General features: G+C 42.2%; 2 protein-coding genes across 2 annotated transcripts; one reads left to right on the plus strand and one right to left on the minus strand.

Moving 5' to 3' along the window:
• Positions 1 to 7,743: 7,743 nt before the first annotated feature.
• Positions 7,744 to 8,751, minus strand: LOC113115514 (olfactory receptor 52E4-like). Its single transcript, XM_026283103.1, has one exon. The coding sequence runs from the start codon at positions 8,719 to 8,721 to the stop codon at positions 7,744 to 7,746; it is 978 nt and encodes a 325-aa protein (XP_026138888.1). The 5' UTR covers positions 8,722 to 8,751.
• Positions 8,752 to 12,708: 3,957 nt separating this feature from the next.
• On the plus strand, positions 12,709 to 26,324 carry LOC113114579 (olfactory receptor 52E4-like). The gene is made up of 3 exons (XM_026281461.1): positions 12,709 to 12,746; positions 23,663 to 23,714; positions 25,368 to 26,324. Exons 1-3 carry the CDS (start codon positions 12,709 to 12,711, stop codon positions 26,322 to 26,324), a joined length of 1,047 nt encoding a protein of 348 aa, XP_026137246.1.
• The last annotated feature ends 583 nt before the right edge of the window (positions 26,325 to 26,907 follow it).

The raw sequence follows: 26,907 nt of genomic DNA on the forward strand, positions 1-26,907 counted from the left end.
AAGGCGAGCTACATGTGACCCACAATTCAGTTCAATGTCACCTTCAGGTCCTAAAGACTTCAACAAACCCACCAACGACTGTACCTGAAGAGCAAACTTCTGGTATGCAACAGTATCCCCATGCCTTACATCAGGGGTTTCCAGAATTCTGGCAGTTTTTCTCAATTCTAGTTGGTGGGGCTGACCAAGCTTCTCATGGAGGGGCGACCATGGTGTCAGTAAACGGGGTAGGCAAGTTCAGAAAGTCATCTGCAATCAGCTTAGCTTCATCCAACTTTAAATGGTCCACCAGTATTTCATATTTAAATAGTTCAGTCCCATCTGGAGGAAGCAAATTCTCTAAAGCAATTCAAAGTCTTGCAAACTCACTTGAATCTGGTTGGCTGAACTTGGGGATAGTAGGTGTAGGCCCTCTATAGACATACTCTGACCCTGAGGTGTGGACAAAATGTGGTATATTGGATTCTACTTTAACTACAGGTGTTAGATGAGTAGACTGAGCTGGCATGGCTCCATGTTGGGGAGAGGTAACAGGTATTTGGGGCTGGGAAGGTTTCAGATATAAGGACTGTGCAGTTGAGGATAACCACTCTCTGAGGTCTTCATGAGTTGATGGGGGAGGTAGCACATCTGGACTTTGACAATAATTAAGAGGAGGCAGATAAGCTTGGGAACATTGAGACATGGAGGTTGGTAGGTAGCTGTGCCGGGTTTTGAAAACTTTTAAAGTCTCCATACCCCTTCTCAGTTCTAACTCGGGCTCAGACCAGGGTGGAAGCTCAGGCCACTCTTTATTTCAGCTAGTGTGGCCTGCTCTGTCTGGTCTACGTGGCAGGAAGGACTGGGTGGCAATTATGGCTTTTACTTATACTGAACTCTGCTCTCAGAGCTTCAGCAACTTGAACAAGTTCTTTGAACTCAGTACTAACTGCTTTCAACTCTATCATGTCATCATGAAAAGCTTGATGTGTCTGCAGCAGCTATGCATTCTTTCTGTGAATGGCTTGTAGTATCAAATGGGCCGGTACTTCCCAGGGGGTTGAGATAGTATGTTCAGTTACAGCTCTGTCATCTACATACTGCACTTCAAAGTCTTGGAGTCTTACTATTGAATGTGTTTGGCGTTTTGGTCTGGATGCTCCAACGATCTCCTCATCAGATTCCATGGTAACTAGAATGAAGTCACCTCAAGTAAAGTCACCTTTATTTATATAGTGCTTTAAACAAAATACATTGCGTCAAAGCAACTGAACAACATTCATTAGGAAAACAGTGTGTCAATAATGCAAAATGGTAGTTAAGGGCAGTTCATCATTGAATTTAGTGATGTCATCTCTGTTCAGTTTAAATAGTGTCTGTGCATTTATTTGCAATCAAGTCAACAACATCGCCATAGATGAAGTGACCCCAACTAAGCAAGCCAGAGGCGACAGCGGCAAGGAAACAAAACTCCATCGGAGAAATGGAGAAAAAACCTTGGGAGAAACCAGGCTCAGTTGGGGGGACAGTTCTCCTCTGACCAGATAAAACCAGCAGTTCAATTCCAGGCTGCAGCAAAGTCAGATTGTGCAGAAGAATCATCTGTTTCCTGTGGTCTTGTCCTGGTGGTCATCTGAGACAAGGTCTTTAAAGGGGATCTTTATCTGGGGGTCTAGTTGTCCTGGTCTCCGCTGTCTTTCAGGGCTGTAGAGGTTCCTTCTAGGTGCCGATCCACCATCTGGTCTGGATACGTACTGGATCTGGGTGACTGCAGTGACCCTCTGATCTAGATACAGACTGGATCTGGTGGCTACGGTGACCTCGGAAAAAGAGAGAAACAGACTAAGATTAGCATAGATGCCATTCTTCTATTGATGTAGCAATTATATTGGGTGTAATGGGAAGTGTTCTCGGTTCTGGTTTACCTAATTAATGCAGCCTAAAAATCCTTTAACGGATTTGTACATTAAAAGCATATTAGTATGTTATGTGTAAGCCAGGTTAAAGAGATGGGTCTTTAATCTAGATTTAAACTGCAAGAATGTGTCTGCCTCCCAAACAATGTTAGGTAGGTTATTCCAGAGTTTAGGCGCCAAATAGGAAAAGGATCTGCCGCCCGCAGTTGATTTTGATATTCTAGGTATTATCAAATTGCCTGAGTTTTAAGAACGTAGCGGATGTAGAGGATTATAATGTAAAAGGAGCTCACTCAAATACTGAGGTGCTAAATCATTCAGGGCTTTATAAGTAATAAGTAATATTTAAAATCTATACAATGTTTGATAGAGAGCCAGTGCAGTGTTGACAGGAACGGGCTTATATGGTCAAACTTCCTGGTTCTATTAAGAACTCTTGCTGCTGCATTTTGGACCAGCAGTAGTATGATTACTAAGCGTGCAGAACAACCACCCAATAAAGCATTACAATAATCTAACCTTGAGGTCATAAATGCATGGATTAACATTTCTGCATTTGACATTGAGAGCATAGGCCGTAATTTAAATATATTTTTGATATGGAAAAATGCAGTTTTACAAATGCTAGAAGCGTGGCTTTCTAAGGAAAGATTTCGATCAAATAGCACACCTAGGTTGCTAACTGATGACAAAGAATTGACAGAGCAGGCATCAAGTCATAGACAGTGTTCTAGGTTATTACATGCAGAGTTTTAGGTCTTATAATTAACACCTCTGTTTTTTCAAAATTTAGCAGTAAGAAATTACTCGTCATCCAGTTTTTTATATTGACTATGGATTCCATTAATTTTACCCTGCAATTGAATCCTGTGTATTCCTGACAGAACCATCTGACCAAGATGGATTCAGCAGGTGCAGACCAAGTCAGAGTCGCAGTCAGCCAACAAGGCATTTTTCTGGGACAGCATTCCAGTCAGTTGACTACCACCTCAAGGGAGGTTGAGTGCCTCACAGCCCAAGTAGCGGACCTCAATGTCCAGATTCAGAAACTCCAGCTTGAAACCTTGGCCAGCAGATCAGCTACTACCTTTAGCCATCCCCAGTTGGCTCGATTGAGTCAGGGCAGACGTTCAGTTACTGATTACTCCATCCAGTTCAGAACTCTAGCACCCGCCTGTGACTGGAATGAGGCAGCTTTGTGTGCAAGGTTTCGGGAGGGTTTGGATGACGACATCCAGGATGAGATTGTTACTCACGAGCTGCCTCAGAGTTTTGACACCCTTGTGGATCTGGCCCTCTGTGTGGAGGGGCACCTTCAGCGTCAACGTCAGTGGTTGGCTGCTCAGTGCTCCTCGATGCAGAAGGAGGGCGCCCCCAGTAGTGCTTCCACCTCCTTGTCACTGTCAACAGACCCTGAGCCAATGCAAGTTGGGTGTCTTCGCCTTACCCCTAAGGAGAAGCAGGATCATTTGATTCGGGCCTGTGTCTGTATTGCGGGAAGCCAGGCCATTGGGCTATCCAGTGTCCTTTAAAAGCCAGAGCCCATCAGTAGTCTGGGGGATCCTGGTTGGTTCCTACTCCTCATATCGACTCTCCCATCTCACGTACCCTCTTAAGGTACTGTTCTGCACTGGTTAACTCTGGTGCCGAAGGCATCTTCCTGGATGCCTCTGTTGCAGTACGGTGGGGTATTCCTACCATTCCACTTCCTTCTCCTATTTCTGTCCACTCCCTAAATGGTCTCCTCATCTCTTCCATCACCCATTCCACTACTTCTGTAAGTTTAACTGTATCTGGCAATCACCGTAAGGTAATTGAGCAGTACCTCCTAGATTCCCCGGGTGCTCCCATTATCCTTGGGCACCTGTGGCTGGTGCAGCACAACCCTCACGTGGATTGGTCCGCAAAACTGTGTTCTCTTGAAATCAGTCATGTCTTGCGTCTTGTCTTGGTTCTGCTTTGTCTCCTGGCTCTGTGTCTTCTGTTTTTCAGGTTGAGGAAGGTGATCTTGCCAGGGTCCCGGAGGGGTACAGTGATCTTTGGCAGTTATTCAGTAAGTCCCGGGCCACATCCCTGCCTCCTCATTGGCCATATGACTGTGCCATCGATGTTCTCCAAGGCACTTCTCCACCCAAGGGTAGTTTGTATTCCCTATCCGGTCCTGAGAAAGAGGTCATGGACAAGTATGTTCAGGAATCCTTAAATGCCGGCCTCATCCGGCCCTCTTCCTCACCTGCTGGGGCTGGATTCTTCTTTGTTAAGAAGGATGACTCCCTGTGACCCTGCATTGACTACCGTGGCCTCAATGACATCACTATAAGAAACAGGTATCCTCTGCCTTTGATGTCATCAGCCTTTGAGTTGCTACAGGGAGCCAAGGTCTTTACCAAGCTAGACCTCCGTAATGCCTACCACTTGATCCAAATACCAGGTCCTACCCTTTGGGTTTACTAATGCCCCAGCTGTCTTCCAGGCCCTGGTGAACGATGTGTTGAGAAACATGGTGAACAGATTTGTCTTTGTGTACCTTGATGATATTCTTATCTTCTCTCCCTCATTGCAGGTCCACACTCAACATGTCCGTCAGGTACTACAACGGCTGCAGGAGAACCAGCTGTACGTCAAGGTGGAGAAGTGCATGTTCCATGCCAAGTCTGTTTCGTTCTTGGGGCATATGTCAACGGAGGGGATCAAGGACGATCCCGCTAAGATAAGGGCCATGGCCAAACCCTAACTCACGGAAGGTGTTTCAGCGGTTCTTGGGGTCTGCCAGTTTCTATAGGCGATTAATCAGGAACTTTAGCCTGGTTGCTGCACCCGTAACTGCACTCACCTCACCTAAGGTACCATTCATATGGAATGTACAAGCTCACGAGCCTTTGATGTTCTCAAGTCCTGTTTCATCTCTGCTCCTGTTCTTTGTCTCCCAGATCTGGAATGGCAATTCATTATTGAGGTGGATGTCTCTGATGTCTGGGTAGGCATGGTCCTGTCACAGCGGTCCTCCAAGGATGGGAATGTGTATCCTTGTGCCTTTTCTCAACGTCAGAGCCCGGCCGAGCAAATATGACATCGGTAACAGGGAGCTGCTGGCAGTCAGGCTGGCCTTTTGGGGAGTGGTGCCACTGGTTGGAGGGAGCAAGAATTTAGATTATATCTGTTCTGCCAAGAGGTTGAATGCTCGCAAGGCCGGCTGGGCTTTTTTTGGGGGCGGTTTAACTTCTCTCTCTCGTATCGCCAGGTTCTGAGAATGTCAAACCTGATGCCCTTTCTTGTTTGTTTGAGGATCCCGGGGAGGAGGTGAGGCCCAGGACCATTCTCTCCAGAGAGGTCGTGGTGGGGTCCCTTTCTTGGGATGTCAAGGGATGGGTGAGGGAGGATGTGTGGGAGGGGGAGGTCCCAAGGGGGTGTCCGGGGGGTCGGTTGTTTGTACCGGCTGCACTGCGTTTTGAGGTCCTTCGGTGGGGTCATGAGTCCAGAGTAGCCTGTCATCCAGGGGTTTGGAGATCGCTGGCTGCCAACCATCAGCGATTTTGGTGGCCATCCATGGTCCAAGATATCAGGCAGTTTGTGTTGGCTTACTCCGTTTGAACTCAGAATAAGACTTCTAACCAGTCTCCTGTTGGTCTGTTAAAGCCTCTACCCATTCCCTCTCATCCATGGTCACATCTGGCCCTTGATTTCGTCACTGGCCTTCCCCCGTCAAGAGGTAACACTGTTATTCTGACGGTGGTGGACCGCTTCTCCAATTTTATCCTCTTACCCAAACTCCCCTCCAGCAAGGAGGCCATTCAGGTGGTTGTGGACCACGTCTTCCGTTTGATGTGGTCTCCGACAGAGGACCACAATTCATCTCCCGGTTTTGGAAAGAGTTCTGTAGACAGATCGGGCCCTCTATGAGTCTGTCTTCAGGTTTCCACCCCCAGACCAATGGGCAGGCCATGCAAGCCAACCAGGATCTCAAGCGTGCTCTCCGCTGTCTAGTATCACAGAGTACGAGCTTCTGGAGTCAGCAGTTGTCATGGGTTGAATTATACCCACAATTGCCTCCCAGTGGTGTCTACGGGTATGTCTCCTTTTCAATGTTTCATCGGTTATGAACCACCTCTTTTCCCTGCACAGGAACCCAAAGCTGCAGTCCCGTCTTTGTCCGTAGGTGTCAGCGCACCTAGAGGAGGGCTGAGGAGGCCTTGGTCCGAGCTTCCAGATGGATCAAAATGCCGGTTGACCTTCACCGGACTCTGGCTCCCCAGTACATTTGTGGTCAGAAGGTATGACTTTCCACCAAGGACCTGCCTCTCTGGGTGCCTTCTTGTAAGCTGGCACCAAGGTTTATTGGGCCATGTCGCATCACCAAGGGTACTGTCATGCCTTAAGTCTTAGTTGCTGTGTTTTTGTCTTGTTGTCTGTGTGCCTAGTCTCTGAACACATGGGTTTTGTTTTGGCAGCTCATGTGTTCTGCTGTCAGTGTTTTTTCCCCTTCCCAACGTGTATCCTTAATACTCTGTTTCTGTCACACCTGTAGCCACTCTTTCCTCATTAGCTCTCCTCTATTTAGGTTCCTATTGTGCTCTGTCTTTTGTCAGACCATTGTAAGTTGTTTAATGCTTTGCTGGTGACCGTCATGTCTTGGTTGCTTAGTCCTGCCATGTTATGTTGTCTTAGGCTCCAAGTGTTTTTTGATTTTTGTTTTTGTCTGGAACTGTTCCCTCTCATCCTGTCAGACTTGACTGGTTCTGCTTCCGGCCCTGGCATCTCTTTTCTGTTTGGACCCCCCAAGACTTGACTCCAGCTCCTCTCTGCACTCTATAGTTTCATTAAGGGAGTTTGGTGGGCCTTCAACACTGTGTCCCCAAGGGCACTCAGAGCGGTGTGACTTCGACATTGCGTCCCCAATGACGCTCTGGTTGATGTGATTTTGATGCTGCATCACAGAAGACGCTAGGACCGGTCCCTGCTGAGAGGTTTCTTTTGGCCCTGTGCTTTTGGAGTGATCATTCATTTGTTTTCCCTGTTTGCCCAGTTGAGGGCAAAATAAACTTTTTGTTACCTGTAAAAATAAATTGTAAATCTGGGGATTATTGGATTGTGGTACCTACTCCCAATAATTACTGGTTGAGACAAACAAAACTAGGTTGTTGTAATCGATTTTATGGATGATAACAACATTACCACTGAAATATTCAACTGAGTACTTTCACATTCTTCTGTGTGAAATTCCTCAAGTTTTCATAAATGAATTGATATTTCATTCAGTTTTTATTCATTAGTGTAAAGTGAAGGCAGAGATAGCAAAACAAAAATGCCATATGAGACACTTCAACAGAGAGACAGTAAAATAGCCTTAACAGCATATATCTCAGATGACCATGCTCATGTGAAAATCTACCACTGGACTGCATATTCAAACAGGATTACATTCTAAAACAATATTATTTGAATTATGTAAACAAACATAATAATTAACAGCATTTGGGTGGATGAAACTTAAAAAGGGTAACCTGAAATATATGCACATATTTCAGCATAGCAATGACTGCACACACAAAGTGATTGAAGTTGCTTGTGCATTTTGCTTGTTTTTGTTCGTTTTGTCTTTGGGTCAGTAAAAAGTAATGCATACAGTACAATACAGGCACATTAAATAAGGTGTAATAGATACAAAAATACAATAATAAATAAGAGCGTTTATACAGTTTTACACGGTGGAACAGCCTTATTGTATATAACCCAGTATATATAGTTAAAATGTGCCCAGATTTCTTCTTAATCCATAGATTGCTATTTTTTTGAATGTATTTTAATTCAAATTTATTTTACACCAAAAATGTAATTAGTAAGAAAATAGTTAGTTTGAAACCCTCTCAATTCGTGTTGATCTCTTTTTAAGGTATTTTTTAATTAAGTCTTTGATTTCAGATGTATTTAAAACATAAATAATGGGATTTAGCATTGGTGGAACAGCATATGCCAGAGATGTGCTAATGACCCTTGCATTGGGAGTAAGAGAAACCATGACTGCAGTTATGTATATGCAGGTTATGGGAAGAAAAAACGATCCCACTAACAACAAGTGAGAAACACAGGTTTTCAGTGCTTTTAAACGTCCTTCCCAAGTTGTTATTTTACTTAATGCAAGAAAAATTCCCACATATGAAAGCACTATTAAGAGCAATGGTGCTACAACATATAAAGCTGTGCAGAGTTTAGCCATGAAACTATTAATGCTAACATCGTTACATGCCAACCTATACATTGGTCCATGATCACAATAATAACTAGGTACAACGTTGGATTTACAGAAGGAAAGTCTTGTGATCGAAGACACAACAAAGGCAACAACACCACCATTAAATCCCCATAATCCCACAAACACTACAGTCATGACAGTATTATTCACTATGGCGTGATATCTTAATGGCAAACAAATTGCAATGAAGCGATCATATGCCAGAACAACAAGAGTGAGGCTCTGCATAGTACTAAAGAAGTGAACAAAAAACATGTTTGCCAAACAAGCATTGTAGGAGATGTACTGTGAGTCAAAAACAAAAATCTTCATCATGTTAGGAATCAGTGCGTTAGTTTCACCAAAGTCAGCCAAGGCCAAGTAAAACACACCAATGTACTTTGGACTGTGCAGGTTCCGGTCAACAGCTATAATAAAAAGGACTACAGAGTTCTCAATTACAGCAAAGATATAAATGATAAATAAGAAAATATAGTAATAAGTGCTGTATGGAATACCTGAAAGTCCAATGATGAAAAAGTATTCAGGATAAACAATGGACTTATTCTCAGAAAAACTTTGACTTACAGAACTCATGGCAGCTTTGCGTTTGGTGTTTTGTCCAAGCTGAATATAGAAATGACGACAAAAACATAAGCAACACATTTGTATAAATGCAAGGAATACACAACATTATCTATTACCTATTGCATAAATTCATAACATCAAATAAACCTACAAAGTCAGAGTAAAAAATTACTGTGACTTCATTGTCTGTGACCTACTTTGAATTAAACTGTAAATACAAAGACCTATTATGGTTTCCTACTGCACATTTACTCTATACACTGGATATCCTTGTCATTGAATTCAAATATATATATTTTTTTTTTTCAAAAATCTCCTGAGATTATTCTGACTGACAGTTGTAACACTGACACTGATGTAACACTTGCAAGCTGTAATACATTTTCTGGAAAACAAATTTGTTTGGAGGGCCAGTTGAAACTGTGTCTTTCATTTGGACATCCAACATATTTTTTTTACTAAATTTGATTGTTAAAAATGTTAAAATCCACTTTAGCAACAAGAAACATTAAATAAAAAACATTCAGTGACAGGTCAAATTCATTTTTGATTTGTGTGGTACAATCTAAAGTCTTGCTCAAGTCCAAAATATTATTTGATATGACCGCATCATGGATATTTTAAGAAATGTTGATTAAACTTAGTTATTTTATTCATTTTTCCAAGTGAGTCATTCAAAGTCCAAATTATTATTTAATATGACTGAATAATATTAAGCACATCAGCAACACCAGGTTTAGATGGTTTGAACATAGAAGGCCCACTAGTCCTGGTCCCCTTTCAGTCGGTCACTCTTAACGTCACGTTGATGCTTCGATAGACCAATCTACTTTGAGTTTAACTAAATGAGTCGATTCACATTGGCAGTATAATATAAAAGTATAATGCGGCAGCAGGTGCAATGCATACCAGCTTTTCGCTTCGGAGCAGAGCGTTAGTATCATTATGCTCAACTGGGTCTGCTGTGAACTATTAGTTCAGCATTCTCTTGGAAGCTTTGTGTGTTGGCGAGATGGCGCTTCAGCCATGGCCGTTCCTGTGTCAAGTTGGTTGCACACTTCAGGCTGCACTACCCCCTGTCGTGTTGCAAGCGGCAAATTCCCCTGTGTGCATTGGCACTAAAAGAGCAAATTTCGCTAAAAGAGCTTCACGGGTGCGTCTTTGTAAAGGACGGATCGTCCTTATAAGGATGCTGTTTCACTCGTCTGTTTCTGGGTGCGGTCATTACCTGGCAACAGGTGATGGTCACGATTGCTGCCTCACGTGTTTTGGTGTCACTGCGGGAAGATGACCATCTCAGAGCTGAGAACCAGGCTCTGCTATCTTCAGGGGGGCGGAGTCCCATTGCTGCTACCATGATCTGGGGCTCGTTCTGGCAGCCGACAGATGAAAACCACTTTCGGCAGTAGCGCGGGTGGTTTGAGGATTACAGTGGTGGCAAACCTCGCAGGCAACCAACCCTCTGGGGACCATCACTCCTCTTGCACCTCCAATCCTGTGGAGCAACCCACGGAACGTGCTGGGCCCTCTTCAAATAGCGTACAAGCGGTATCCAGTGGGGCTCCCCCCGACCTAGAACAGATCTCCAGGCATGCTTAGGTTAGCACGGATGTCTCCACCACCAGCTGGGGTGCCATGTATAATGGGCATGCAGTCTCAGGGGTTTGGACGGGCCCGCCGCTGCATTGGCACATCGATTGTCTAGAGTTGTTAGCAGTTTGCCTTGCCTTGAACTGCCTCAAAGGTCACTTACCAGGCAAGCACGTGCTGGTCTGAACAGACAACACAGCGACTGTGGCATACATCAACCAACAAGGAGGTCTGCACTCACATAGCATGTCGCAACTCGCCCACCACCTCCTCCTTGGGAGTCAGAAGATTCTGAGGTCACTTTGTGCTGTTCACATTCAGGGCCCGATTCCTCTGAGGAAGGATCTACTGACTCTGAGACGGTGCTCCATTTGGCACCCGCATCCAGATCTTTGGAAACTCCATGTATGGTCCCTGGACAGGATGCAGAGGTTCTAGGTGAGCTACCCCAAGAGGTAGTGGATGCCATCACTTCAGCAAGAGCACCGTCTACGAGACACGCTTATACCTTGAAGTGGAACCTGTTTGTCAAGTGGTGTTCTTCTCATTGAGAGGACCCCTGAAGATGCCCGATTGCAGTCGTGCTTTCCTTTCTACAGCAAGAGCTGGAGCGAAGGCTGTCTCCCTCCACCCTCAAAGTCCAGGTTGCCGCTATTGCTGCGTACCATGACCCTGTGAATGGGAAGTCTATAGGTAAGCATGACCTCATCATCAGGCTCCAGTTTGCGAGGTAAACGAGCGGTCATGTGATTTGTTTCGATTAGTGTGAGAAAGATGTGAAAATGGATGCTGAGTAGGTATAATGGAGGCTTGCCTCTGGTGATTACGTTTTGGTTACACCAGCAACCGAAGCAAAGTCTGAGGTGTGGAAAAGTTTTGACCATATTTATAATGAGAATAATGAGTGAATCATGACGCACCATCAGTGAGCGCAGGAACGCACTGAAGCCATCTACAGTGGATTCAATAATTTTCCTCCACAAAAACATGTAGGCTTAGCCTAATCTCTGTGAGTAAAGGTTTTTCAAATGATATCTAAATATTCATTGAGTCTTAAATGCACAATGTGGACAGAGTATTTACGCTAATGTTGGCATTATTCTTTTATTAAATGTCAGCTGTTAGTGGCGAAGCAAATCCGGCGGAGCCTTTATCTTCATTTTGTTATTACCAAATATAATCTTAATGTAAAATTTATCTTAATTTAATATATTAATAAAGACTCGTTTTTATTGGTGCGTTGGTCTATTTATAGGCTAAATAAGCCTATGCCTATGTTTAGAGTGCTGAGAGTTTAAGATGTCACAAAGGACTTATTTTATTTCTTTATTCCAACTTCCAAGTGGTCTAGTCTAAGTTAGTTATTAATAAGTTATGGTAAAACATGTATAAATGACTCATTCTTGACAAAAGGCAAAAGAGCTGTGTGTGTGTGCACATTTGAATAATGTCGGGCTGTAAACGGGTTTGGGCTATCAAAAAACTGTCAATTAAAATGTACTTGTCGGGTTTGGGTCGAAACCTGTCGGGCTCGGGTCCTGTTGGGCCTACCCATTTGAGCCTTTGCATTCAGTTGAGCTAAAGTTTCTATCATTGAAAAATCTGCTCCTGCTTGCTCTGGCCTCCATCAAGAGGGTAGGGGGACCTGCATGCATTTGCGGTTGACGATTCATGCCTAGAGTTTGGGCCAGCTGACTCCCAGGTATTCCTGAGGCCCCAGCCTGGTTACGTGTCCAAGGTTCCCATTACACCCTTCAAAGACCAAGTGTTGAATCTTCAAGCGCTGCCACTGGAGGAGGCAGACCCAGCCCTGGCTTTGCTCTGTCCCATCCGAACATTGAGATGATACATAGACTGGACACAAAGCTTCAGGACCTCAGACCAGGTCTTTGTCTGTTACGGAGGCTGGCAGAAGCGGAATGCCTTCTCTTAGCAGAGGATGGCCCACTTTTTTGTAGATGCCTCTGGCTTATCAAGTACAGGGTGAGCCTGGCCATTCAGGTTGCGAGCTCACTCAACTAGAAGTGTTATATCCTCCTGGGCGCTGGCTCGTGGTGCCTAGCTGACAGATATTTGTAGAGCTGCGAGCTGGGTGACCCCTAACAAGTTCGGTGGGTTATATCTTCGTGTAGAGCCGGTATCCTCCTGTGTTCTCACCTCAAACTGGTAGTGGCACTGAGAGGCACTGGTTAGTGTCGGCTTGCTTAAACTGCTCCAGAGTGTCCGTACTGTAGACCCTGTTGAGATCCTCCATCACCCTTGGCAGCTGGATGCAGCTGAACGTCCCATATAGCCTTAGAGCCTGTGTTTCCCTGGCAGACTTCTGCCTTTCTAAGAGGGTTTTAATCACCTCAAATTAAATGGATGCTATATGTGTATTTGCTCCCGAAAACTCCTTGGGGAAGGATGGGGCTTTCGCAGCGTCCCGGTTCCAAGCGGAACGGGTATGTTTTCCCAGTGTTCTCCAATCTCACCTAGTGAGGTAGTTCTTTGACAACGGTGAGTGGAACTACTTGTTCCGAGCTCCGGCCAACTCCTTATAGGGGCTGTGACGAGTCAGCTGCCTCCTCCCTGATTATCACCGGCACCCCGTCCTAAATCGCCGCCCTTCACCAGGCTCCCGACTGGAGTGGGTGTGTGAGAGGAGGGGCGCTGGACGAGTCAGGGCTGGCGGCGTGTGATGGGGCACACCTGAAGGAAGTGGAGCCTCATTACCGCCGCTGTTTAAAAGCCCAACGCGCCTCTCCTCAGGAGACCGGTCTCTTCCCCGTGCATGCACACTGGTGTCCTCGTGGGTCCAGGAAGGGTGCGTTGAGGGACTCCCGCGCCACCAAGACGTGAGCTGCCGGACCCGCGATCCGGATGGGAACCGCACCCGTATACACGGCCGACGGGCCAGGATGCCGGGCCGTCCATCCCCTACCAGCGCCGCGGCCAACGAGAGAGACGCGGCCGCTAGGAGAAGCCGCCGCCCCTCGCGCCCCGGACCAAGGAGGGGAGCGCGTGCGGCCGCCGGACTCCGCCCCTTGCCTGGACCCTTCCTCGATGAACACTGCCCGACCTACACAAACCCTGCAGCACGACGAGGACACCAGACCCCCTGTTATTTTGGACACTTTCACCCTTTGGCCACTTTTATTCCCTTTGTTTTATGATTTCTGTTAATAAAAGCCTCTCCGAGGCCTGACGCCACGCCCACTGTGTCTGTCTTGTGCTCCTCCCGTGACACTGGTGGAGAATGCGGGCAGGCGGAGCCTAGACAGCGCAGTTGGGAAACGTCTGGTGACGTCACTCCCTCTCGCTTGCAAACGTTCGTGAGAACCCAGACTGGGACGGAGGAAAACTGGGGACAGCCTCCCAGCCACACAAGGGGTAAGTGACTTTTCCATTGTCATTTTACCCTGTGGTTGGTTGAGGCTGTCACTAAAACCCGCTTTCTCTGTCCATGTTCTGGTGCGCTGCGAGAGGGAGGACCGCCCGGAGAGGAAGCCCCGCCCACTCCGACCGTTTGGAGCCTGGTTGATGATGGTAGCACTCCCGTGTGGGCGGCGCCCTGATGACGGGGATGTCGCTTGGGAGGGGGAATGTGACGAGTCAGCTGCCTCCTCCCTGATTATCACCGGCACCCCATCCTAAATCGCCGCCCTTCACCAGGCTCCCGACTGGAGTGGGTGTGTGAGAGGAGGGGCGCTGGACGAGTCAGGGCTGGCGGCGTGTGATGGGGCACACCTGAAGGAAGTGAAGCCTCATTACCGCCGCTGTTTAAAAGCCCAACGCGCCTCTCCTCAGGAGACCGGTCTCTTCCCCGTGCATGCACACTGGTGTCCTCGTGGGTCCAGGAAGGGTGCGTTGAGGGACTCCCGCGCCACCAAGACGTGAGCTGCCGGACCCGCGATCCGGATGGGAACCGCACCCGTATACACGGCCGACGGGCCAGGATGCCGGGCCGTCCATCCCCTACCAGCGCCGCGGCCAACGAGAGAGACAAGGCCGCTAGGAGAAGCCGCCGCCCCTCGCGCCCCGGACCAAGGAGGGGAGCGCGTGCGGCCGCCGGACTCCGCCCCTTGCCTGGACCCTTCCTCGATGAACACTGCCCGACCTACACAAACCCTGCAGCACGACGAGGACACCAGATCCCCTGTTATTTTGGACACTTTCCCCCTTTGGCCACTTTTATTCCCTTTGTTTTATGATTTCTGTTAATAAAAGCCTCTCCGAGGCCTGACGCCACGCCCACTGTGTCTGTCTTGTGCTCCTCCCGTGACAGGGCGCATGTGGCACGCACAGGGCACTTGAAGGGGCAGCACCAATGGCGCTTTGGTAGGGACCCAATTTCATCGGTCATCCATGTGATGTCTAGAGTGACCGACTGAAAGGGAACATCTTTGTTACGTATGGTAACCCTCGTTCCCTGAAAGAGGGAACAGAGACATCACGTCCCGTCGCCACGGTTGCTGTACCACCGCTGAGCCTCCGGGTCACTGGCTCGGCTCCTCAGCGAAAACCTGATATACATTGTACCTTATTATACTCACTCTGTGATCAGTGGCAGCTGGATGCAATAATTGCATGAATCACAGATTGAATTCTCAGCCTTTTAGGAGGCACTTAAAAACAATTAATATTCATTACAATACTGTTGTAATATTTCTTAGGACACTGTTACAATCCAGAGGGAATTAATTGGATGAATTAGTGCTGCTATTCACACAAACACAACCAAATACACATAGTTAAGTGATTTAAAAAAGTGTCAGTTGCACTTTTCACAGGTTTGACACAAAAAAAATAAAATAAATAAAGTCAATATTTAGTAGAATTAAAGACTCATCTCATGTATCACCTGATATCATTTTCCCTTCCTTATTATTTGTCAGCCATTGTGAAAAGTAAGAAGGTTATAGAAGGTTATTAAACTAATTTGGCTTACAAAATTTGAATATTGGAAAATAGTAATAAGAATAAATTAAGTGTATCCAAATTTTTACTAGTACTGTAAATTATTTCTTCATGGTTTACCCATATAGGGATTAGAGATGGTCATTCATAAGAGTTTCCAAGAAATGATGTCTGTGTCACCCTCTTCTGGTTATATTTGGTATGTACTGTACAACACAGTAACAGATGATCTGTAGCTAGGTTTACATCCAAAGATTTCTTTTAAGAAAAAATATTTAGCGCTTCAAAATTTTTACCGACATAGCTGATCGAAATGTTCAGCGTGACCTACCCCCGTGATATTACTATGCCAACTGCCAAGCACATTTTGTTTTACGTGGATATTGGAACATGAAATACAATAATTTAATTAATTTGTTTTAGCTTGTTAGTAGCTTCCTCTATTTTTTTTTTTTTTTTGTTCTTGCTTTGTTCTGAGTTCTGTCCTACTATTACATTTAATGTATTTGTTATGGAGTGAGGGGGACTAAAATTGTATGATTTTCAATGTTTGGCTAATTGTACTTTATTATGACAATGAATAGACTGCATTGTCGAGTTAGTAATTCAGTCCCTCCAGAAAAACACAGATTTTTTTTGTGATTGTTGCAGGCAAAAATCCTTTTCTTAAAAAATGTGATGGAATATGCAGGATATTTTTGCCATTTTATGCGATGAAATTGCATGAACTTGAAAAAAACTGCGGTTTGATGAAAAAGAGAAAAAAAAGGTGATTCCCCCAACACCTTTTTCTCACTAGGCTAATACCTTAATGTAAAGAGTAATTTCTTGTTACTTCCTATGATAAGCGAGCATACTAAATCACAGAATATTTAAGTTGCAATCTCTTACTGCAACGTAAATTATTTTACATACTACGAATATAATTACAACTGTAAGTTTTTGGTACTGTTCTGTAACAAAAAAGTGTAATCTTACAACTGTAAAGTTGCATCAACTTCTGAATGAAACTACAACAGTGTTAGTAGCGTAGTGAGAAGGGGGTGTTGGGGGAATCACCTTTTTTCTCTATTTCATCAAACCGCAGTTTTCGCAAGTTCTCGCAATATAATTTGGCTCCACTGTCACTGTCAACAAATCGGGAAACTGCTTCTCGCGTTCTTTTGCGCTTATTTTTTTCGGCAAATAAGAATGATTTGCGCGCTTCAAGTTTCACCCTGGTTTCACCGCGGGGTTTGCATATGATATTCACGTCACGTAATTACGTCACTTCATAAGGTTCCTATGGCACTAGGGGAAAATTTTGCTTTACTTGTGTGAAGTAAACGCAACATTTTTCAACTTTCTGCTAATATAAATGTGAGTTTTTTTTATAAATCGCGTTTTTCTGGAGGGACTGGTAATTCATAACTGCGCGAGAGAGGAGCTGGCATGATCACTTGTTTTATTTGTTTGTTTTTTTTTATATAAAGTGGAAACAACTTATACCATGTCTACATCGGACTCAAGCGGCACAGCAACGGACTAGTTTATAGGACTATAGGACTAAATAGGACTAGTTTACGCAATAGGTGAAATTATGTATTGAAACAGCTCAAAGGAAATTTACCAAAATTATGTGACAATTTGATTTTTAGGGATGACGTCATCACGTAGAACATTTTATCAGTAAAAGGCCAGACGGATGGAAACAGGTAGCCTAGTAATCCCAGACTCTGCTACTTCACTTTGCTTCGTAGACAGAGTCTGGAATGGCATAATAGAGAAGTGTTTTCTCTCTCGCTAGGGGGCGCATGTCTGAAGTTTAAAATCATTGGTTACCCGTAAGCCAATCAGATACGTTTAGTTATGACGTATGTTATGCGCCTGTACAGCCGCATCGAAGCACAGACATCATGCATCGAACTCAAATCTATGATTGAACTTCCACTGTAAACCTGTTGTAAACACATGATGATGCGAGCGAAATACCGGAGTGAACATGGCTGTAAACGACTTTTGCAGTTTGAAAAAGAGTTGAATGTTCTCCATAACAGAGCGAATTGCATCCCGTGTCTCGTTTCCCATTTCCGCGGTCGTTTCGGTTTTCGATTTCTCTAACCTACAATATAAAACTCGGCGTTTAGCATCTACGTCACGGCTCTCAGCCCGCCCTCTGTCCGTTGATTGGCCCAGCTGTTTCCAGACCGGTGGCAAACAGAAAGCTCTGACGCTGTATCAGACTGAGTACAGAAGCGAAATGAAATTGAGCGGAAGTAGGAAGTCTGACGTAGTCAGGCTAGGAAACAGGCTGTAGATAGTAATTTTTTCTAAGTTTTTTTTTTCCGCATATTCTCTTTGTCGATAATAAAACATCCTAAAAACTGGAAAGAAACTTCGATTGTGTTACTAAGAGGCCTTTCAAATAACCAAATTAGTGGTGGAATTTTTTAGTTCCAGAAATTTGGAATGAATTATGAGAATTTATAAAATATAACCTGAAAACAATTTATATTGTTTTTACAAAGATTTACATGTTACATTACAAAATAAATTTACACTACAAAAGTGTAAATCTGCTTAAAGGTGCCATCTGTAATGTTTGGCAAAAAAAATCAAGTCATACTCCACATTCCATAACAGATGGGGGCAGTATGCCTCAATAAAGTGAATTGGTCTACTCTAGAGTAACAAACGAGAAACGGAATAGTCTCTATGCTCCGCCCCTATTTTCACAACAACACTACAGCCATAGCTGAAGCCTAACTGTGCGTTCACACCGCCGGCATCTAGAGCGTCAAAAATCGCTCTTGCCGCTCTGCTCACGACGCTGTAGAAAGATTTGTGAGCGCTCAGATGATCGAAGATTTGAACGAAGATCGAATGGTTATTTTTGTATTTAAAGCGCCCGCAAAGCAAACAAGCTTGTTGATCTCGTGCAGACTAACCACAAGGAGTTATAACCTCATTAAATATTGTTGTGGACGAAATATTATGATCCTTTACTTAAAATGAACAATCTCAGACACCTTGGTCCACGTATCACTTTTAATTTATTTTTTTATGTCCCTGTAGGCAAACAGGGACACATCATAGATTAATACAAACCCTAAACAGCAATAATCAACCTGTCCTTTATTCTGCATGAGAACTAATGTGCCAACTCTCAAGCATTCACCGTGAGTTGCAATTGACTCTTTTCACACGCTTTCACGCCACACATCAATTTTTTCACACACAGAAAAACCACGAAGCAAAGAGGACACGGAGACCAACAGACTAGACAGAGCAGGTTAGTTATGATACATAGGGCTGTGTGAAAAATCGAATGCGATTTTCATGCACCTCTCATCAGTAAAGACGCTCCTGTAATTAGAAGTATATCTCCAGCATGTGCATTCAGATCAGGGTTGCCAGTTTTTAACAACAAATACTGCCCAGTTGCTTCTTAAAACTAGTCCAAAACTAGCCCAATCGCGTTTCCGGGAGGTTTCCCGATAAAAATTGCTTCCCGGGGTTAAAATATAAATTTTTGGGAAGGGTTTCCCTGGTAAAATTAGCATTTTAGGGGCTAAACATCACGTTATTGGTATTGGGATTGCTTCAAACCGCGGACATGAAAAACAACCGCAGACTTGGCAACACTGCTTCAGGTGGAGCGGCAGTAACTGCACAGAGCCTTAGTCTACCGACAACTAACACAAAATCGCTTTCAAAATCGACAAAGAATCGCCTGCGATTTTAACATCGATGTTGTGTAGATTGTCAGTGAATTACGGCTCCGTGTAGTAAATGCCAACCAGTGTTGCCAAGTCTGTGGTGGTTGTTTTTCATGTCCGCTGGTCACAGCAACCCCAATACAAATAACGTGATATTTAGCCCCTAAAATGCGAATTATACCAAGGCAACCCTGCTAAAAAAAACTATATTTTAACCCCGGGAAGCAATGTTTTATCGGGGAACCTTCTGGAAGCGAGATTGGGCTAGTTTTGAGAAGCAACTGGGCAGGATTTGTTGTGAAAACCTGGAAATCCTGATCTGAACACACGTACTGGAGATATACTCCTAATTACAGGAGCGTCTTTACTGATGAGATGTACATGAGTAAAGACATGCACAGCCCTATATAATAAAATGGGTAACGTTAAGTTATAGCTAGCTAATTATCAAACGCAGCTACGGTTAGCCATCGCTAACATTAGCAAGTTTATCGAACAGCCTTCGATACATTTCTATGTTATAACTTCCCGAAAACAAATACACAAACATATAAAACAAACTTCTAGCGAAATACTAACAGCATCTAACTTGCAAGTTCGGAGTCAAACCTCATTTCTTTCAGGTCCATCAGTTGTCTCCAGCGATTAAAAGCAGTGCCGATGTTTACTCTGTTAAGTCATTCTTATCGGATTTGATTTGTGATTCCGAGCGCGGTTGTTTCCCTGTAGCGGGTGTTGGTCTTTTGCCAAGGGTTTCAACTATCCTTCCGCTCTCTTCTCTGAACTGAAAGTAGTGGGCTGTACTTTCCACACGATTGACATCAGGTCCAGGCACGCCCTGCGAGTTATTCGTGTATTCGTTGCAGGTTGGCTGGTGGTTATGTTGCCCGCATACCGCCTCTCACGGCCGAAACTGGTATTACAACACCTGCCGGGCCGGGGCTAGTAATGCTAATGCTAATTAAGGTTGATATCTCTGCAGCACTATAACTTGACATTTTTTTAATGACATCATCGCCTTTATTTCTTCTCATTCTTTTGATGCATGTAGGTCATGTTATGGATATTTTTACCTCAATTTCTGCATATGGCACCTTTAAACAAACAAATAAATAAATAAAAAATGCTGTTGTCATCAGTGCACAATGAATCTTATGATGGTAGGGGCCGGAAAGGACACATTTATTGTATTCTTTGTGGCCTGGTAAACAAAGGCAGCATTTCAAGACCTCATTTGAAGGAGCCGTTTACTCTTACAGCTAGATCAGAAATGTAAAATCTTTGACAACTTTACTGAGCAATTCAATATAAGACTAATTATGCCTGACAGTATAGTACTGTTTAATACAATGATCACACAGATTTAGTTTCAAATCTGGACTCTCTCTGCTGTAGTCATTAAACACTTCAGAGTTAATTTCTTAATTTTAGAATATTAACAATAAATGTGATCATCTAATCGTTTCTGCTATAACACAGCATACCATAAGAGTTCTTAATTATTCCCTCTATATTGTAATAATAGAATCATAAGATATGTAATACAATAAAACATTCATTGTATTTAATTCATTGAGCCAGGAAAGGTAAAAACTTTTTTAGGAAAAAATATACATGAATGCATATTTATATCAACTCTAATTGAGGATTAACGAAAATTACTGTATAATGATGCTGACTATTAACCCCTTAACTGTCACTCACATTTTTGAACATAGACTTTATAGTGCACTTTTCAAACTTAAATTATTATAATTCATGAATGAAAACATTTTGTAACATGATATTGATGTACCATTTACATGGTAATGCAATGTCTGATTTTAAAATGGGTTTTAAAGGATGAATTTTGAGATTTTAAGTTTTTAGTTCATATATATTTTCTGATGATTTCTAAAATGTGATAGAGAAAAAGGCAACGAAGAAGTTTTTTTTTAAACAACCGTCAAAACTCCTGTTATAATGTAGATTTTAAGGGTTGGTTGGTAAAATATATATTTTGGAGTCTTGGACCTTTACCATGATATATATTTTGTCAAGATTAGATTAGATTTATTTGTAATATAATGAAGTAAATGTAGGTGTCCCGTATACGGGACAGGGTGACAGTTTTAAATATGATTCAGTCATTAATGACTGATATATTCTACAACAGTAAGACATTTCAGTGAAACATTCAGAAAAAGTTGCAATACAATCTACATCTCAGAATTTCTGTTCGTCAAACTTCAGTTGTTAATTAGCAGCACTCATAATAGATGACAAATTACGTGTTGATGCACAGGGGACCATGTAAAAACCGCTCTGACACTTGGGAGAATCCAGTCTCCAGTCACCTTGAGTACTGTAGATCAAAACATCATTAAAAAGTTGTTTAGAAGGGCAATGGCTTTGTGACCTTACAAAAATACCTTTTCGAAACATAATATTTTCTGCTTATGTCTTTTGCTATAATGTATTGCATAATAAAACTAGAGGAACTCAACACTAATGCGTACAAACATGGGAGTTTACCCTGAAATGATTATTATTTTTTTAGAGATCATCAAAATGTCACTTTCGTAATCTACTTTACTAATAATAAATATAACTCACAATAATTTTTTCTTTCTTTAGATACAATTTTTATGTATGGAGTGAATGGTGTGGTTTCAACCATTGTTTAGTCTTCTCAAAATACCCACACTTGCGGTCTTGGCTACTTGAGAGAGGGTGAACACAACAGGAAGAGAGAGGAGGGTCAGAGTGTCCCCTGTTTATGTTCTTTATGTCTTGTAGATTTTTGCTCATAAAATGTAAGCCATATTTTGCAGTCAATAAATATTTTATGTTGACTGCGAGCAGCATCTCCTGCCTTTTGATCTGGTCATGTCCCAACATGCACATCGAATTTCTTTCTCTGGAGCTGATCACTCACAGACAGCTGATTTGCTGCAGATCTATCAATCAGTATGCATGCTCATAATTCCCATTTCCGAAGACGAACCTCTTTAAACTTCCGAATTTTCTTTGTGTACCAAATCCAAAATCACATAAACTCACATATACTCTTTTTAAAAAGGACTTATTTTGAACAAGTAATTAGCGTTTTTTTCCACACTTCCGTGTTTCTGGCTTCTGGATTGGAGCTTGCAGGGTAAAAGTTTTCCAGAGACAACAGTAGCCATACTTAAAAGGGTAATATGACGTTGATAAAAATAACAATATGTTTTGTATTTGGTTTAATGCAATGTGTTTATGGGGATTTACACATAATGTGCATTATTACTGCTCTTCTATGCCTCACCTTTCTGAAAAACAATGATTTTTACAAAGCTCATCATTCTGAAAAGCGAGGTGTATGCTGATTGACCAGCTATCCAATGCGTTGTGATTGGCCGAATAACCTTCAGCATGTTATACAGCCCTTACCAAATTGTCATGCTGTCTCCCGGCAAAAACAAAAACAATAAAACCCATTAAAAACGAGCCATTTGTTGCATTCAGTGGGGACATAATTGCTAATTATAATGACTTATATTTTTTTTTTAAAGTTGAGTTGCATATCGCGCTGTGTACACATAAAACCATGTCTGCATTGATGATCAGAGAAACGACAAACAACAAGCACTATTCTACACTGCTCTTAAAATCACCTTTGAATCATCAGTGGCAAATTTTTTAAATATAAAAAACATAATTGCAGGCTGTGAGTCAGAAGCGCCTGTTCTTGCAAAGTTGGAACTGCCCCACTTTATAGAAATAGCCTTTGTGTGAAGACACATTGTAGGCTACTCTGCAGGTTCAGAAAACTGTCCTCCATAAAATACGCTGTACCCATCTGGAAGGGTTAGTTCACCCAAAAATGAAAATTATGTCATTAATGACTCATGTCGTTCCAAATGAGTAAATGTTTTGTTCATTATCTGGCTTGGCTCGGTGTTCATCTTCAGTTCTCACTTCACAGCAGTTCAATCAGTGTACTGTTTGAGTATATGAATTACTCTGGGATATTTGTTTTTATCTCAGAGGGAGTGTCAGCCACATTAAAAATGTTAACAGCTTAAGTAATTTGTGGATTAATGCTTATTGGAGACGCAAACCATTTCAAACGATTCAGTAGAACTGGTGCAAGAAGATCCGGTTACTTCGAGTGATTAATTCATGAACCGGTTATCACTACATTGCAGTCTTGTGAATGCGCTAACAACAGACCCGGAAGAGAAGACAATGCTAAATAAAGTTGTAGTTTTTGTTATTTTTGGACCAAAATGTACTTTCGAAGCTTCAACAAATTCTAACTGACCCTCTGATGTCACATTGACTACTTTGACGATGTTTTTATTACCTTCTGTAGATGGACAGCATACCGTTCATAGATGTTCAATGGAGGGACAGAAAGCTCTCGAACTAAATCTAAAATATCTTAAACTGTGTTCTGAAGATGAACAGAGGTCTTACAGGTTTGGACATTTCTTAAGACATGAGGGTGAGTCATTAATTACATTGTTTTCATTTTTGGATGAACTAACCCTTGAATATTTGGGTTGAACTGTTCTGGAACAGTGTTGTAAAAACAACTTAACCACTGATTTATGGTTGTGTCCTCTTTTGGAAGGCCAAACAAAGTAGTTTCGCTTTCACAACGAAAAACACACAATCACACCCAGCAGGCTTGAGTGAGGAATGGACGGTATTCTGATAATTTGTTACCGTCAGATTTTGCTACCTCCCCTTAAAACAGATGGTAGCATAATTCAAATGTGAAAAGTGCTACCGATCAGATTTTTCTTCCAGCTTGATATTAATAGTGAATGTGATGTGACATACAGCCAAGTATGGTGACCGATACTCGGAATTCTTGCTCTGCGTTTAACCCATCCAAAGTGCACACACACACGCACACCATGAACACACACTCAGAGCAGTGTGCAGCCATTAATGCTGCAGCCCCCAGGGAGCAGTCGGGGATTCGATGCCTTGGTCAAGGACACCTCAGTCATGGTATTGAAGGTGGAGAGAGCACTGTACATTCACTCCCCCCACCTACAAATCCTGCCAGCCCGAGACTCAAAATCACAACCCTTGGATTGCAAGTCCAACACTCTTAACCGTTAGGCCACGACTTCCTCGACACATAAGGTGTGAGGCTTTATTAGCATGTACACCTACCCCGGCCCTGTACTTACCCTTACAGTAGGATAGATACAGTTTTGATAGGTACCATTTTTTGTCAGAACACTGGCATATTCGACGAAGGATCAGCCGGGGGCTAAATTCCCCTTTTACCACGTTGAAATTGGAGAAGTGGTTGTACTCCTGTGATGCATTTAGCCTTGGAAGGATCAAAGGATGCAAATACTGAATTGGGACACAAGTATTGTGTTACTGAGACATAACGCAGAATGTCATATGATATTCAACCTCTAGATAGGGAGGGAATAATGATAATGTGATATGAGTGAAGTATATGCAGCCAACCATCTTCATAACAGCAATCTTGAATGTGAAATCAAAGGGAGATCACAGAGGGAGCTCTGAAAACCACTAATGGCCATCAGATGACATAATTTAGTGGAAAATAAATACTTCTAAATATGATACATATAAACATACCTTGACATTCACAAAGAGGCGTACAAGTCAAAATTTTGGGGAGAAAGACACAATAAGGCCTACCAGTTGTGTGGGGTGTAATGGAAAAGTAATAGTGTACTGATCACTCCCTTATAGTAGTAATTTTTTTTAAAGTAATTATAATTTTTAAAAGAGTAGTGAATATTAAATAATATTTTTGACCAATGAGCCCAACACTGGTTGTTACATAGGTGTATGCATATTTGAATTGTCCCCTCAGTGGATCTCAGCCATTTCCACCTTGCTGTAAAGCCCAATGCATGGACAAGCTAAACTTAAACTTAAATAAGTCACTTAAAAGCTAGTAAGCTGTAATGCTGCTGGTGTCACATTACAGACTTAACAATAACTATATCTGAGAACACAAAGGGCAACTCTGAGGCCTGTTTGCAGACTAGTGAAAAAAAATTATATCAAAACTAAAGCAGTGGCCAGATCATTAACTTCAGCATAGTATTACATCATTGTGTTGTCTGAAATCTCTCAAGAGATGATTCAGAAGATATATTTGGATTCAATGACGCAAATGTCCAATGATCTTTGTAACAAGAAAACAAGGACGAGCATTTACAGCTGAGTAATATTCAAAGCAGCTCACAGGTGTTTAGACTTTCATAGTCATTGTGTGTCTCGCTCTAAAACTTGTATACAGGTTTGTGATTGAAATATTATGCAGAAACTTCATACAAATGTATACTTGCAGCATTTGAAAATAGTTGATAGAAAAGTAAGATGACAATTTTGTGAATTCCCTAAATGTTGTTTGTCTTGATGGTAATTCCTTTTTTTTAGCTTGTTCAAATCATCAAGCACAAAGCTGCCATGAGTTTTTTAAATGCAAGTTTTGTCCAGAATATGTCTATTGTTCATCCAGAATACTTTTTCATCACTGGACTTGAAGGTATACCATACAGGAGTTATTACTATATATTTTTGTGTGTCAATTATTTTATTGCTGTAATTGGGAACTCTGCAGTCCTCCTCATTATTGCTCTGGAACGAAGTTTGCACAGTCCAAAATACATTAGTGTGTTTAACTTGGCCTTGGCTGACCTTGGTGAAACTAATGCATGGATTCCTAACACAATGAAGATTTTTTTTTCTGACTCACAGTACATGACCTACAATGCTTGCTTGGTTAACATGTTTTTTGTGAACCTCTTTGTTACTCTGCAAAGTGCCACTCTTGTTGTTCTGGCATTTGATCGCTACATTGCAATTTGTTTGCCATTAAGGTATCATGCCATAGTGAATAATACTTTCATGTCTTTAGTCTTTGTAATAATATGGGCATTTAATACTTCTCTGGTGGCCCTGGCAGCGTCTTTGATGACACGACTTTCATTCTGTAAATCTAATGTGGTAGAGAGTTATTATTGTGATAATGGAGCATTGTTGGTGATGGCATGCAATGACAACAGCATTAATATGTTCTTAACAAACCTCATCGTATTTTTGTTCCTTGTATCACCATTGTTCATTATAGTCCTGTCATATATGGGCATTGTTTTTGCCTTAAGTAAAATTACAACTTGGGAAGCACGTTTAAAAGCACTAAAGACCTGCGTGTCTCACCTTTTGCTGGTCGTCTCTTTCTTTCTTCCTGTCATATGCATTTTTTTTGCTTCATTAATTACTACTCCCACCCCCAATGCCAGAGTCATCAGTGGATCTCTTTCATTGTCTCTTCCACCAATGTTAAATCCCATAATTTATGTTTTAAACACAGCTGAAATCAGAGTCTTAATTCAAAAACTGCTTAAAAACAGAATTTCGCCAATAAGAAATTACTTTTCAAAACGACGGTAATAAATGTTCGTGTTCTTCCATCGTTCGGAATTAAAATACCTATTTGAAAAATTATATATATTTTTTCATAAATGTTTTTTGAATCATTATGTGGAAATTAAATGTGTAGAAATAGTTAAATTCACTCTGCTACACCCGAACATGTGGGCGTTTGAGACGTGATGTGTGTTGGTGATCAGCTGCAATATGCAGTTTGTACTGTGTTCTTAATTACGGACCGCAAGACAAAACAACAAAATGCACTGTAAATTGTACAAGCTATTTGAATTTTTTTTTTTCTGAGCGGACTGTATTACACTGAAATATTTAATATAACCCTAAGGTTTCATCCACCCAAATGCTGTTAGCTGTCATGTTTGTTCATATCATGTTCATATCATTCATATAATTAAAACCAAGGATCCATTTTCACAAGTATGTCTGAGATCTGCTGAAAAGGTTTTTTTTTATTGTCTCTCTGTTGCTATAACTTTTTGTTATTTCTGTATTAACTGTACAATAAAGAATAAAATATAAACATGAATTAAGATACCAATTTCCTGATTATTGATAAAAAATACATAATATAAATACATATACATAT

The sequence above is a fragment of the Carassius auratus genome, chromosome 15 (genome assembly GCF_003368295.1).
Source record: "Carassius auratus strain Wakin chromosome 15, ASM336829v1, whole genome shotgun sequence".
Classification (NCBI taxonomy): Eukaryota; Metazoa; Chordata; class Actinopteri; order Cypriniformes; family Cyprinidae; genus Carassius; species Carassius auratus.